At 37.5% G+C, this 14656-nt stretch overlaps 4 protein-coding genes across 4 annotated transcripts; 1 reads left to right on the forward strand and 3 right to left on the reverse strand.

Annotated features, from left to right (window-relative positions):
* Positions 1-1761: 1761 nt before the first annotated feature.
* Positions 1762-3518, reverse strand: LOC106382901 (cytochrome P450 94B1). The gene has a single exon (XM_013822982.3). It carries the CDS (start codon positions 3441-3443, stop codon positions 1905-1907), a length of 1539 nt encoding a protein of 512 aa, XP_013678436.2. The 5' UTR covers positions 3444-3518; the 3' UTR covers positions 1762-1904.
* A 2461-nt stretch (positions 3519-5979) lies between these two features.
* LOC125585152 lies at positions 5980-7988 on the reverse strand. The gene is made up of 5 exons (XM_048753731.1): positions 7933-7988; positions 7385-7489; positions 7205-7269; positions 7021-7124; positions 5980-6886 (listed from the first exon to the last, which is right to left on the reverse strand). Exons 1-5 carry the CDS (start codon positions 7986-7988, stop codon positions 6851-6853), a joined length of 366 nt encoding a protein of 121 aa, XP_048609688.1. The 3' UTR covers positions 5980-6850.
* A 254-nt stretch (positions 7989-8242) lies between these two features.
* Positions 8243-12027, reverse strand: LOC106382902 (CBS domain-containing protein CBSCBSPB1). The gene is made up of 15 exons (XM_048746923.1): positions 11804-12027; positions 11503-11645; positions 10683-10854; positions 10477-10609; positions 10231-10401; positions 10070-10148; positions 9865-9978; positions 9709-9775; positions 9513-9618; positions 9383-9441; positions 9190-9299; positions 8990-9105; positions 8829-8914; positions 8651-8740; positions 8243-8559 (listed from the first exon to the last, which is right to left on the reverse strand). The coding sequence occupies exons 2-15, from the start codon at positions 11640-11642 to the stop codon at positions 8374-8376; spliced, it is 1629 nt and encodes a 542-aa protein (XP_048602880.1). The 5' UTR covers positions 11643-11645; positions 11804-12027; the 3' UTR covers positions 8243-8373.
* A 614-nt stretch (positions 12028-12641) lies between these two features.
* Positions 12642-14607, forward strand: LOC106382903 (gamma carbonic anhydrase-like 1, mitochondrial). The gene is made up of 2 exons (XM_048746924.1): positions 12642-13085; positions 14037-14607. The coding sequence occupies exons 1-2, from the start codon at positions 12704-12706 to the stop codon at positions 14411-14413; spliced, it is 759 nt and encodes a 252-aa protein (XP_048602881.1). The 5' UTR covers positions 12642-12703; the 3' UTR covers positions 14414-14607.
* The last annotated feature ends 49 nt before the right edge of the window (positions 14608-14656 follow it).

The raw sequence follows: 14656 nt of genomic DNA on the forward strand, positions 1-14656 counted from the left end.
TAGACTGTTGGAGACGATATGATCAAGGCGGTTCAGGAATTCTTTGTCTCAGGAAGGCTCTTGCAGCAATGGAACTCTACTATTATTACCCTCATCCCGAAGAAGCAGAATGCAGTTTTGATCTCCGACTTCCGGCCCATCTCTTGCTGCAATACCACTTACAAAGTCATCTCAAAACTGCTTGCAAACAGACTGAAGAAAGTGCTCCCTGCGGTGATCTCCAACACTCAGTCAGCGTTTATCCCAGGAAGGCTACTAGTCGAGAATGTTCTTATGGCTACGGAGTTGGTGAATGGGTATAACTGGAAGAACATCACCAAGCGATCCTTGCTCAAAGTCGACCTAAAGAAAGCTTTTGATTCATTAAATTGGAGCTTCATCCTACTCATCCTTCGTGTCTTGGGTTTCCCTGAATCCTTTGTCAGCCTCATCGCACAATGTATCACTACCACGAGGTTCTCGGTCGCGGTAAATGGTGAGCTTGGTGGTTATTTCAAAGGCGCTCGAGGGTTAAGGCAAGGGGATCCTCTCTCGCCTTATCTATTTGTCCTTGCCATGGAAGTCTTTGCTCAAATGCTTAATAGGAATTTCCTCCACCAGGACCCTCCCGACGAGAGCGTCGTTACTCCAAGACCGAAACCACCGTAAGCGGTGAGGTCGAATCCAGAGCTCGGACAAGGCAGTCGTTGACAGGTTGGCGAAGAAGAGCGAAGGGAGAACACTACGAAGGACAAACAGAGGCTCCGGCGCCGGCACAGACGCTCACGCGCCGGCCGCGCGCCGAACCCCAAACAAGATCTCTCTTTTCTCTCTTTTCTCTCTCTATAAATTAGATTCCGAAAAAATAAGAATGTTTTCACTTTATCATTTATCTTCCCACGCCACTACTCTTTATACAATACCCTATTTTTATAATAGTTTACTAAAATCTTTTTGTTGCTTTCAAAAGTATTTCATCTTTTGAACCTAAAATTGAAAAATCACATTTACAGTTGTCACTTAGCACATTTAAATAAATTAATTTCGGACAAACAAAGACTTGTGTACCTTGATTATTTTAACAAAACTTGTATAGGACCTACATTGTTATGTATCTAATTTTCAATCCAATTAATTTCTATCTTCTTTTGGCTAACCAATCCAAATCGTTTCATATCTCGTCTGTTGCAATATCGCATTCACTGTTTATAAAATGGAACTATTAAATATAATTCTTATCTACAAGGGAAAGACAAATCAAGAACTCAAATACAATTACTTGGAAAACTAAAGCTGAAATAACTTAAGAAATTCAAACAGAAATAACAACAGAGAAAATAAAATTTCAAAATTACGAACTCTGAAAAGAGCATTTGCTATCAAATTAGTTTATTTCTCCCACTTGTCACTTGCAGAAAAAAGATGACCATTGAAGCCAATAATTTAATAACATGGATTTGAATGTAGCCTAAAGATGACAGTATTGAGATTTGTGTGTACGTGTTTTATTGGACAAAGGACAATATTGTGATGTGCTTCAGTTCCATCTCTTCGCTGTATGAACCAATCGTTGCTGTAATCTGCCCCATTATGTCCTACTATTTGCTGGAGTCTTATCAATTTAAAATATCTTCTTATTATAATTCATTCATATATATACTTTAACAAATTATACATTTCAATTTCTATAAAAATCTAGATGATAGAAAAAATACACCCACAAATTGTTTATGTATAACTGATTAATATAAAGTATATATCCACTTTGATAAGACGACAATGTTGATTTATAAACAAATCTATTCACAAGCAAGAGCTGTGTAAAACTGTGAATCACACACACATATATTAATTTGATTTAATGTATAAACCACACATTTTACATATTCGTCGTATATTCTATAAGGACATGATGACTTGATTAATTAAATCGGGACATCACTAATGCTTTCTCTCCTCTTGATCTTCACCTTTAGCCCACCAGCCATATGAGCCGTTAGAAGAGGAACAAATACCGGCCGGTTTTTGCAAACCGTTATGATCTCAAACCGACTCAAAACCGAACCAACCACGTATTTCATCTGCATAAACGCCATTTCTTTGCCTATACAAACCCTTGGTCCGGCTTGGAATACTGGAAACTTGAACGAGCTCACACTTTTCAACACCGGTTTTGTACCGTAATTTAGTTCTTCCTCAAACCACCGGTTCGGTTTAAACTCGTCCCAATCTTGACCCCACACGTTCTCCATCCTTCCCATACCGTAAGGGAAATAAGTAACTTTATCTCCTTTTTTCACGTGTGTCCCGTCCGGTAAAACGTCGTCGTTTGCTGCATGCTTTGAGTCCCAAGCCACTGGTGGATATAGTCTCATTGCTTCGCAGAGACAAGCTTTCATGTAACTCATTTCTCTCAAATCCTCAACTCCTAACCCTATCGGTCCCTTGTTTGTTACTTCTTCAAGAATCTTCTTCTCCATGGTAGGGTTCTCACTCAACAGCCAGAAAAGCCACGTCATCGCCGCCGAGGTAGTATCCCTTCCCGCCATGATAAAGCTGATCACTGAATCTCTCACTGATTCCTCGTCATGTCCGGCCGCGAGAAACCTAGACAAGAGGTCTAGCTTGTCAGATACGTTACCATTAATTTTGAGACTTTTCTTCTTGGCCCTGATGATCTCGGAGACGGACATGTGTACGGTCTTGATCGCTTCTCTGAGCTTCCTTTCGCTCCCTACGTTCAACAAACGCTTCAGCTTCCACACGGCGTAAACCGGCTCCGTCGCACGGCGAGCGCTGATCGCCGCCGCTACATCAAAAGCCTCGACAAGAACCGGAACGGGTCGGGTCAAATCAAGACAATCCGGATCCCAACCTAATGAAACTTTGCAAACTACGTCGAAAGCAAAACGTTTCAAGATCTCCTGAAAGTCCACCGTCCTTCCTCCGTCGCACTCCGCGGCAGCGGAGGAAAGCACGGGAACAAGGCGGGTCTCGACTTCTTCACGGAGGATCTCGAAAGTGAACTCCCTTAGGGAACGCATTGTAAACTCGTGGCTCGCGAGTTTTCGCTGGGAGCTCCATAACTCACCGTCAGAGTTAAAGATTCCACCACCAAGTAGGTCTCCGAGGAGGTCGGTGAAAGGTTTTCCTTTAGGGAAGTTACAAAAGTTTGTTTTGAGAATATGCTCAACGTTTTCGGGGTTGGCCGTGACAATGGTTCGGCGGTTGAGGAGCAGTTCTACGGTGATGGTTTGAGATGGAGAGAGGCGGAGGAGGTCGGTGTACCATTGGAGGAGACGGTGGCGATTCTTTTTGAAGGAGAGGATCGAGCCAATGAGTGGATACGACTTTAGCCTTGTGGAGGACTCGGTTTGTGGTCTTAGGGCTTTTGTTGAAAAGGAGCAGATTAGTATAAACCCTAATATTAGAAATAGGACGAGAACTGCGGTGAGAATTTCCATATTTGGAGTTCTTTGTTTCTTCTTCTGGTAATTTGTATTATGTTTTTTTTTTTGATGTGTGTTCCTGATATGTATAGGAACTATATATATATGGTAAGGATTAATCATACAAGTTGTGGCTCCGACCATATTAGTCCAGAAAACGACATAATAAAAATGATTATTACATTTTTATATTCTGTCTTTATAGATTTAGATCTGTTTTAGCCATACATATATTTGTGACCTTTTAAATTAGGTTTATCTGGTATAGTCTGATCAATCCTTACGAACACATTTTACTGAGACAGAATAAAATAACTCAGAATAAATAATAAACTATTAACTAATCATATAAATAAATTGACATATAAAAACGTTTTTTCATCAAATATTTATCAAATCACTTACATAAAAAGAGAAAACGAAATAAAGGAAACAAATCATATAACTAATCACATATCCAACAGAATAAATCATTAAATATCGACAACAATAGAAAAAAGACATGGTGCAAGATATATGCACTTGAACTGACACAAACACGTGATTCATGATGCAAAAGTTACTAATTGAGCTGATAAAATATGCTTTACAACAGTGAATTAGTATATCTTTAAAAAAATTGATTGAGTGCAAGTACACAACGCCTCACAAAGTGGATCCGTCCCTAACCCTCGTATCGATCGACATAAACAAGTTGTATAATAAGCAGAAGTAGAACCCGCTAGATTATTTTTCTTTACCATTTTTACGCTGATTTTCTTTATCTTATATATGCCACTTCCAAAAGAATACAACAAAACTGGAAAATGTGCATGGTCGTTTATTTTGTTGTCAAACGCATAATTAAGCTGATAAAGAAAATATTGAACCACATTTATATTAGACGTCGACGCAGCAATACAATCACTCATTGACCCAAAAAGAAATAAATAATACATAGATGTGAAGGACAAGGACAAGCCAGTACCATTAGCACTGGTGGCCAAATCTCCAGCCGAATTTTCATCAGAAAAAGTAGACACGCCTCAGACACTGAAACTACAAAACGTTTAATTTGTTTTTTCAGCTTTCTAAATTTATAACTTAATGAAAAAATGATAAATATATGTTACATCGTTGAATTTAGTGGTTTTTGATTCTGTGAAACACTTAGGACTTTTTCATTCTCACTCTATTTTTTCTTTTAAAATTGAGTAAAAATGAATTTTGAGTAATAAATGTTCTAACTCAATTCAATATCTTATTTCATAATGAAGTTTGCTTCATAAATGGAGTAATCCATTTTTTGTTTGTTCATCATTCTGAAAAATAGAATAGAATTGTAGTATTTTTATTCAGTATTTACTTTTACTTAATTTTGGAGAAAAAAATGAAATTTTATATTAGAGATGCTCTTAGCAGTGTCTCTCAAATCTCAAGTTATAGTCTAGTATATATTTGATGCCAATAGAATAATTTATTTTCGGTGGTAAGGTTATTGGTTGCACGTATTTACAAGCAACCTGTAATTATAAAATGAATAATGATATAAAATCAATTCGCCACACTGGATTAGCACTATAGATACTATTCTTTTAGAATCTCGTTAGCTTCATAAGCTAGTTTAATTCAAACCCCCTAGTAATCATTAATTAAGTCCAGTACGTGATGATATAAATGAATGATCTGTCAGCTTTGTCAAATAGTGAACTTTGATTCTTAGGAGATCCTGTAGATTTGTTGAATGAAGGAAATATCAAATATATAGCTATATTCTATGCAAGAAACATTTGTTTAGTACATAGTGGAACTGGTCTGTGCAGTGTGTAGTTTGTTTAATGAGAAGAGGTTCTTTTAAATTCGGATCCAGAATTGAACACAATCTTGATAAGTTTTCGAATTATCTCTTTAACTAATAGTTCTTAAATTTGGATTTTACATTTACGTACAACGAAATAATTTGGACAAGATTGTAGGTTTCACTGTTCGAGTATACGCCAATATAAACATGGATGTGTCGGATAAGATCAAGCACATAGATGAAATTCCTCAGCCGAAATATTAAAAAGCGAATAATTGCAAGATATTATTGAACTCAGAAGAAAAACAATAAATATACACTTTTTGTATGACTACCGACTACTAGTTATCGAACTGATTAGCATCATTATTGTGCACGTGGTTCTCGTGTTGAAAGTTGAGTTTTACCTCATCAAGAAAAAGTCAGAACTAGACTAGTTCCACTGACTTCTTTTCAAGCTCGTGTTTCCCAAAATCATCCGCGTGTTAATAAAATCTTACTCTCTCCTTCACTGTTTTTCGTCAACACTCTCTTTCATCTAAAATTCATCTTAAGGTTTTGATATACGTATTTTATTATTCATTTAAAACACAATATTTACTATTATTTCATGAACATAATTCGTAATGATAGAAATTAACTCTAACCATAAAGCAAGAAAAAGCAGCAAAACATAGTATTTTTTTTTCCAAATTAAAGCTGAAACTTTTTTTTTGTTTTGGCAGATCAAAATTGAAACATTTTATTGAATAGGAATATATATATGTTCTTTGACACAATTAATATTTTAAAGTATATGGCATGAAAATACAAAGAACTTTTGTATTATATAATAAGATCGAGTCACAAGTGCATGCATAGGTTAAAAAGAGCGATGCATCAAAACTATTGGTAAATTTGTATATGAAATATGAAAAAAAACTACATTAATAATTAACTCATATGCAAAATATGGGAGATTGATGTGAGCCACCTGCTCACATAGTGACATAAAAACGGCGCCAGCTAGAGGATTGGATCCAATAATTTCATAACCATTACGACAAGTCTCCACTTATTAAAAAAATTGATCAGATGTATCGCTCAAGATCACTCTCTTCTTCCTTTGATTTGACAGACTATTATTTGTCTTTATGAAGGACAAATACCAAAAAGAAGTGCCATTATAAGAATATTGAACGTGTTATCTCTGTATACTTCGATCTCACAATTTCATTTTGTCATTTTCACCGTCTAAAGATATTCATAGCTTTTGAGTTACACGATTTTTTAAACTAATCAAACCTTTTGCTTATGATGATGCTAGAAGTAGACGTTATTCTTAAATTTTTTTGGAGAAATTATATACTTCTCAGTTGCGGGTCAAATCTTGTTTTGCCTTATTCTCCTTTGCTCGATATTATATTATGTTCGTAGTCCAAATTACATACAAAATTCATACAATACTTATATATGTAATGTAGTATTAATTATTTTATGGGAATTAAACTATCAACCATTACACATTTGGTTTATACCACTACAGTCTCAAAGCCAAAACCAGAGAACAACAATAATTTTCATCACTTTTTTTGCCTAACAGAAAACCTCTGAAGATATATATATATATATATATTCATTAACAAGAGCGTTTGCTCAATCTTCAGTTGGCATCCTTCAGACGCGCAATGAGCTCATCCTGCGAGAGACCAGTCAAGTTTCTCAACCGATCAGCGAAACAAGAGAGAAGCTAAACATACCGGAAGCAACATCATATAGTGGAAAACTATATTCTTTAAGATATTATATAGTGAAAAATGTTTTTTGACTTGCCTTTCTTCCTTTTGTTGGAAGGCCTTTCTCCTTGAGAAGGGCACGGAGCTTCTCCACAATCAAAGACTGAAAGTCTTTTTCTCCTGTACCACTGCTTGACCCTTCTGTGAGGAAAAAAATAAAACATAATAATAAAGTGAGCTGTGAATTCTTCAAAACTGGAATCAGATAGTGATGATCTAACCTTGTCTAGATACATTAGCAGGTCTTTTAGCTGAGCTGCTGTCGTCCAGAGCCTTATTTGCAGACCTAGGATTAAGAGAAAGTTTTAGATGAACTAACCATTTTTGTAGCTAATAGGAGCGAATGAACAATACTCTTTAACAGAGGAGAAGTTTAAGCATAAGTGGAGTGCGGTTGTTACCTCTTTTTAGAACTAGAATCTCCCTTTTGCTTCTTTAACGAGAGAGATCTGATTAGTATGTTTTGCTGGTTTGTGTGGTAAATATCCAAAAAAAAATTGGTCCAGCTATTTTTTGGACAATTTAAGTAAACCACTTCAGATAATTCAAGTTTTTCAGTTTAAATATCAGATAATTCATGCTATTAACATAAAATATCATATAATATATTTCAGATAATTTTAATATTTTAGATAAATATTTGGATAATTCGATTTTTCAAACAATTCGATTTATAAACAGTTTTTAAATATCTGGTTATCTTCTTTTTTTGTCCAGCAACATAAACATATATCTGGTTGTCTATAAATTTAATACAACTAATATTTTAAAATATATAACTTGTATTTTAGAAATTTTTGTATTCATTGAGTTTTGGTTCATTTGGTTCCAGCTCAATTTTAGATTTCCGATTTCAAAAATATAGGATTCAGTAGATTATTTATAAAACTGATAACATTTCAAAGATTGAGTAGGACAAGAAGATATGATTCACAATTTGCAGCTTTACAAGTGTTCTAGTACTTGCTTCAGAACCATGAAAATATGGTTAATAGTTTCAGTCATCTAGTGTGGTTTAAAGTGTTCAACGTTCGTGAATGCAGGAGATTACAAACAAGAATGTTCATGTCAAAGAACTTATCAACAAGTTTGGAGAACTTATAGCTGATGTCTCAACATGGCAAAGCCCTTTTTCTATTTGAGTGTTTTTTTTTCTTGCAATTGTGTGATCAGTTTAGACAAAAGATTCTAAGCTTTTGTTCTTCAGTTCCTCATTTGATGAGATAGTGCTCTATCAAAAAAATGAAAGCTCAGAAAAAAATCTCAAACATGAATTTGTATATAAATATTCCAGACAAAATCTTCATAACCTCTGTCTATACTGTATTGCATCACACTTTTTTGTTTGTATCGATCTGTAAGAGGACTTTGATTGTCCTATATTGAGAAGTCACTGTCCGGCTCTCTTGAGATAAGCCATAAAACCAAGACCAGCTACTAATGCTGCACCAGCTGCAACTCCACTGTAAGCAGCAGCCCAAGCGTCTGTATGTACAAACTCCATTGATTCTCCTGATACTTTTGCTCTTCTTCTTCCTTTACCTCCTTTTGAATCATCCAAATATAATCTCAGACTCTGCAATTTATATAATGACCCAATCAATTCAGATTGCAAAAAAACTCACAAGGGTCTCATTTTTTAATATCTTCATTTGTAACTACTTTACCTTCCAGCCAATTGATTTGGCATGGTCTATGGCTGCTTGAAGATCACTATCTGAAGCCAACAACACTTTATCATGGTCTTCGTCTTCATACTGCAGATTATAACCATCATCATAACACTTCAACGGAGACAAAAACAGAATTGCATCATTGTCTTCTGGAATAAGTTTATATACATACCAAAATTTGAGGTAAGTTGTCTGGATCGATATCACTCCCTACTCTCTGAAGGATAGCGGTTACTACTTCTGTCAAACTACGAGTGTCTGCAATTTAAGAACCAATCCATGTGAGTATTCACACAATAGCAAAACTGTTTACTTGCTTGCTTGCTTGCTTACCACTAATGAATCTGTGCATTCTGTGGTTCTTGTCTTCGATCTTGAAAGAAAATGTATTTGCCAAAGGGAGTGATCTCCCTGTCTCAGCTTCAGAAGCAACTTTCAAGGAGCTCTCACTGAAACCAATTGTTCCCAACAAAAGTCAGCTCAATTCGAAATAAAAACACTTTTAGCGGTTAAAGCGAGTGAGTGTAAATGACCTTCTCGTGTCCTCATCTTCCTCATTAGGAGATAACTCCATTGCCGAATCCCAAAACTTCTGCATCATCGTGTTCGTCTCCTCATTACCTATTCCCGCAGTAGTTCCAGCCTGATCACACATCAAAACACACTATTAAAAAGACGTCTCTAGAAACAAGAGAACCCTGAGAAGTTTTAAGAAATAAGACTTACTGTGGCGACAGCAGCGTGAGTTACATGAATTACATCAACAACTGCAACTACATCTCCTTCTGCAATCATGAAAACATATTTGTAAGTGTCTTCATAAGACTTGTGATCCAAAATGTAACAGAAACTTTACCTTTTTCTGTAACAGGAAGGTGTAAGAACTTCCCCTCGTGCATGATGTGCAGAGCTTCAACGATTGGTGTGTCAACTGACGTAGATTCTGGATTCTCAGTCATAACCTATGCATTCACCAATAAGAACAAACGATTAACCTCGAAACTTGAATAATAGATAAGCTTGAAAAAGGAGACTAAATATCTTAATCCTACCTGTTCCACTGTAGTCTCAGATGGAGGAAGATTCTCAGCCACAACTCGCATCAGTATATCCTTAGAACTATATAAAATGAGAAACAAAGGAAAGACAAGAGAGTTCAGTCACTTCATAATCTAGTTAGTATCTGAAGGGAAGGTGGGAGAACTCACGTAAAAATCCCTCGAAGCTTGTCCTCGACCATCACAACTGCACAGCTTAACTGAAACTCAACCATCTTCTTTGCTACAGTCAACACTGTATCGTCTGGTGAGACTTTCAAAACCCTGAACAAGCACACCATTGTCAAAACTTAAACACACTCAAGAACGTTGTAATAAGAAATCTAATTAGAAAAAAAAGGAAGAGATTACCTACTTTGAATCATCTGGTATAAGCGTTGACAAAGAAGGTCTAAACATCCGGTCTCGTAGCGTCTCAATGAAGTTGTTAGGAACTACATGAAAAAAAAAAAAAAAAAATCAACATCTAAAGAGAAAATGAGATGTGAGTAGTAAAGGTTCAGTTCCTTCGCCCACCTGAAGTGTTTGTTCCCCAACTTCTTTCAACACCTTCAACGGCAGCAGCTATTGCTTTACCTTTCTCAGCTGCCCTCTCCATACGAGCAATCGCATCGTACAGACACTTTGCTATATCTAACAAAGCAATGACTTCGCCGTTTTCAACAACAGGCAGATGTCTGAATTTACCTGTACGGTTAAGCAAAATCAAGAATCTATAACGCCAGGAAACATCTTAACTTCAAAAGGCAAACAGCTACAAACCTAAGACCATCTTTTGAAGAGCCTCAACAGCAAGTGTTTCCGAAAGAACAAACATTGGGTTCCTAGTCATAACCTTGGAAACAGGTGTTTCCTCGACATTAATCTCCTGTGAGATCACTCTTGTAGCTATGTCCTGAAAGAAAAAAACCCCCAATAAAAAACGATGCATAGGATCAACAAGTATAGTAGTGTTTTCAAACCTTTACCTTGTCAGTGAGAATCCCACAGAGCATTTCGTTAGAGTCAGTCAACAACAAGGCGTCAACTTTGCGAGACGCCATTCTTTTACAGGCTTCGTAAATAGTTGTAGTTGCAGGTACTGTAAGAGCTTTCGATAGCCTTAAACGTTTGACAGTTCTCTCCCCTCCTGTTAAACCCCTGCAGCCATATCAAAATGATCACATTAGCTTCAATGAAAAGAAACAACAACAACAACTAGGACTAGTTTACTTTACTTGTTACCAAAGGAACCCAAATCATGCCTGATAAATCAACATTACAACGCCAACACATAAACTAAAGAATCCTAAGGAGACGGGCCAATTCTGAGATTTTAGAGACTGTATGCAATTTAGTAAAAGATAATTTTTTTTAACAAATTTGGATGGACTTTCATGTATGCAATTTTTTTTTTTGAATTACCAGGAGGTTACCGAACCCCTAATCCCCGAGGTCCGAAACCAAATATTAGTTTCTTCCTACGGAACTGGAAACCTCTGACACAATGGTCAGGGTCCTTTCCAATTGAGCTAATGACTTCTGGCAAGACCGGTCCTGAGTTATGCTAGATGAAATATTCGCAACAGACTTCCAAAGTTTTTGAAAAAAATTACATACAAATAAGCCCCAATCTTACATAGACACGGCCACGGCCCCCAAAATCTCAGGGCCGGCCTGACCTCTGGTTATGTTCGGGCTATAGACCAATGTTTCACTTGTCTACGCTCCGGACCGGCCCTGAGGAGCTAAAGGCTTCTTGATTACTACGGTTTATATATAAGATTGAGACTGAAGGAAGAGACTTACAAAGTGGAACGTGAAATATTAAGAGATCTCCGGCCAGTGTCGAGGCCTCGTTCGCTGATGTCCATGGATTTGTTCTTCCCGTGCAATGACGAAGTCGTGACGGTTAAGCTCCGTCTCGATGACCGGTCTTGGTTAGCCATTTTCTACAGTGGTGGAGAATATAGAAGAAACCAAACCTTTTAAGAATCGTCAACGATCTTATGAAAATCGATTTAGTTAGATGTTAACCGTCTTGTGAGATCGACACTAATCAAAGCAAACAAATGAAAAGAACAAACACGTGGAATCAACACGCTATTACCAGCCGAATTGGTCGGGTCAACAAATCACGGGTTGGAAAAGTGAAGCTCACGAAGTTGGGGGTTAAGATTAGTTCTCTTTCTCGTTTGTTCGAGAGAAGGATTGACGACGGAACAGAGATTCTTTCCCGGGAAAGTGATGAGAGAAAGGGAAAGAAATGTTCTGTTAAAACGTGCAATCGGATTCTTTGATTCCGATGCCTTTTTTGCGAGTTTGGGTCTTCTCTTTCTTTCTCCTTTTATTTTGGGAAACTTTTTATCTTTGGTAATTTACGATTCTATCCTCGAGATTTGCGACCTAATGACGCGTGAAGCAGTGATTTGTTTCCCGTTTCGGAAAGGGTGTTATGGTCATTTGTGTATCTATGGTCATATTATTACGCACGAGTTGATTACATTCTGGATTTCATTTAATTTTTATTTTGTAGTTGGGATTGTCTTTACTCTTTTTATCAATTCCTTGAGATTTCGTCTACGACAGAAATTTATAGCTGTTTTTCCTTGCATCAGACCATTTCAATCAGGAGACTGAATAATGTTCAACCTCATGGTTTTGAAGAGTCTCATATATGTATAATAATAAACTTACCCGTTTCATATAATGTTCATAGTTTTTATTAGTTTCCTCGCTCCTCATCGTTGAATTGTCAAATTAGTTTAGTCACTCATAACGATCAACGCAACCAACCAGAGACTTCCTCATCTGAAACAAACGACGCCGTTTCTTTTATTGGGCTTACAGTAATTAGGGCCAGTAAAATCATATTTGTAACTAGGCTTACTCTAATCAGGCCCATCAAAGCCCAATTTATATCTCGTTTAGTTTCACCTGAATCTCTCTCTCTCTCTCTCTCTCTCTCTCTCTCTCTCTCTCTCTCTCGTTGATTCCAAAATCCACAGCAATGGCGACTTCAATAGCTCGATTCTCTCGAAGAGCTCTAACTCCCAACCCGATCCGTCGCTTCTTCGCCACTTCCGCGGCGCTCGCGACGAACACGGAGGCGCCGAAGCCAAAACTGACTGTATCACCGTCGCCGGATCGTGCGAAATGGGACTACAGAGGACAGAGGCAGATCATCCCTCTGGGACAGTGGCTTCCCAAGGTAGCCGTCGACGCCTACGTGGCGCCCAACGTGGTATTAGCCGGTCAGGTCACGGTCTGGGACGGCTCTTCCGTGTGGAACGGCGCCGTTTTGCGAGGCGATCTCAACAAGATCACTTTGGGGTTTTGCGCGAATGTTCAGGAACGGTGTGTTGTCCACGCCGCGTGGTCTTCACCAACAGGTTGTTGTTCTCTTTGAGTTACTTACACATTGTCTTTTGCTTGAAGGGTCTCGTTTCTGTGTTTAGCTTCTTTGAGGCTGTGTTTGTGATAGGAAATGAAGAATCTTTACTGACTACATATGCTTGAGCTTAGGTTCGAGAGTTCAATAGAGTAGCTAAACACACGGTAGATACATGATGGATCATCTTGTGTGTATATGTGATAGGAAATGAAGAATCTTTACTGACTATATATGCTTGAGCTTAGTATTGAGAGTTGAATAGAGTAGCTAAACACACGGTAGGTACATGATGGATCATCTTGTGTAGCATACCTAGTAGTTATTTGGGGACAATGTTGAAGTAAAGGTTATGACTTTTTGAGAGGATTATGCAAAGGATTTGGCTTTCTGACTAGAATAGAATTATATGATGATTAAAGTCAAGAGCTTGGCTGTTTGCTCCAAGTTTTGAGGCAATGGGTCAGTGTTATAGAGGGACTAGTTTTTTTTTATTAGGCTCTCTGCTATGTAGGAATGTATTTGGACTTGAGGACACACTAGCAGTATCTATTGTCACTATAGGTCTACTTCTTGTCAAGGGCCAGAGCATGTTGTGGTTGTGTATCACCCTTTACACTATAGTCTTTTCCTGAAGATCTGACTTTTTGACATGGTGATGATTCATATTTTGATCCTACGGTTACCGTCTATTTTGTTTTTTTTTTGCTCTAAGTGAAAGCAGACCAGTCTGTTTTGGTTAGGCTCTCTGCAATGTGGAAATGTATTTGGACTTCATCACACACTATTCAATCATGTTTTAGGTCTCTAAAGGTCTACTTGTCAAGGGGTAGAGCATGTTTTGGTTCTGTGTCACCGTTATACACTATAAAGTCTTTACCTTTATTCTGAAGTTCTGGTTTTTGATAATTATGATTCATAATTTGATTTTGGGGTTGCGGTAATTTTTCAGGATTACCAGCAGAGACGTTGATAGACAGGTACGTCACCGTGGGTGCATACAGTCTTCTAAGATCATGTACCATCGAACCAGAGTGCATCATAGGGCAACACTCGATACTAATGGAAGGTTCATTGGTCGAGACCCGGTCAATACTGGAAGCTGGTTCGGTTGTGCCACCGGGAAGAAGGATCCCATCAGGTGAGCTATGGGGAGGCAATCCAGCAAGGTTTATAAGAACGTTAACTAACGAAGAAACCTTGGAGATTTCGAAACTCGCTGTAGCCATCAACCATTTGAGCGGAGATTACTTCTCTGAGTTCTTGCCTTACTCCACTGTCTACTTAGAGGTAGAGAAGTTCAAGAAGTCCCTTGGTATCGCTGTTTAGAAGTCTCTCTAGAAGCTTTCTTTTGTGGGTTTCTTGTGCTTATGCCTTTCCCTATTGATTGCAATAAGTAGCTGAAGAACATCAAAAACATTCAAATGTTTCTCTCTATTTTTTTTTTTGTTTCTTTGTAAACTGATGTTGGCTGGATATTGCCTGAGTGATTGATAATGGCGAGAACTTCTTGTTTTGTTGTCTATGGACAAGCTAAGATTTGCAACATAAATAAACAAAACAAATGAATGA

The sequence above is a fragment of the Brassica napus genome, chromosome A2, assembly GCF_020379485.1.
Source record: "Brassica napus cultivar Da-Ae chromosome A2, Da-Ae, whole genome shotgun sequence".
NCBI lineage: Eukaryota > Viridiplantae > Streptophyta > Magnoliopsida > Brassicales > Brassicaceae > Brassica > Brassica napus.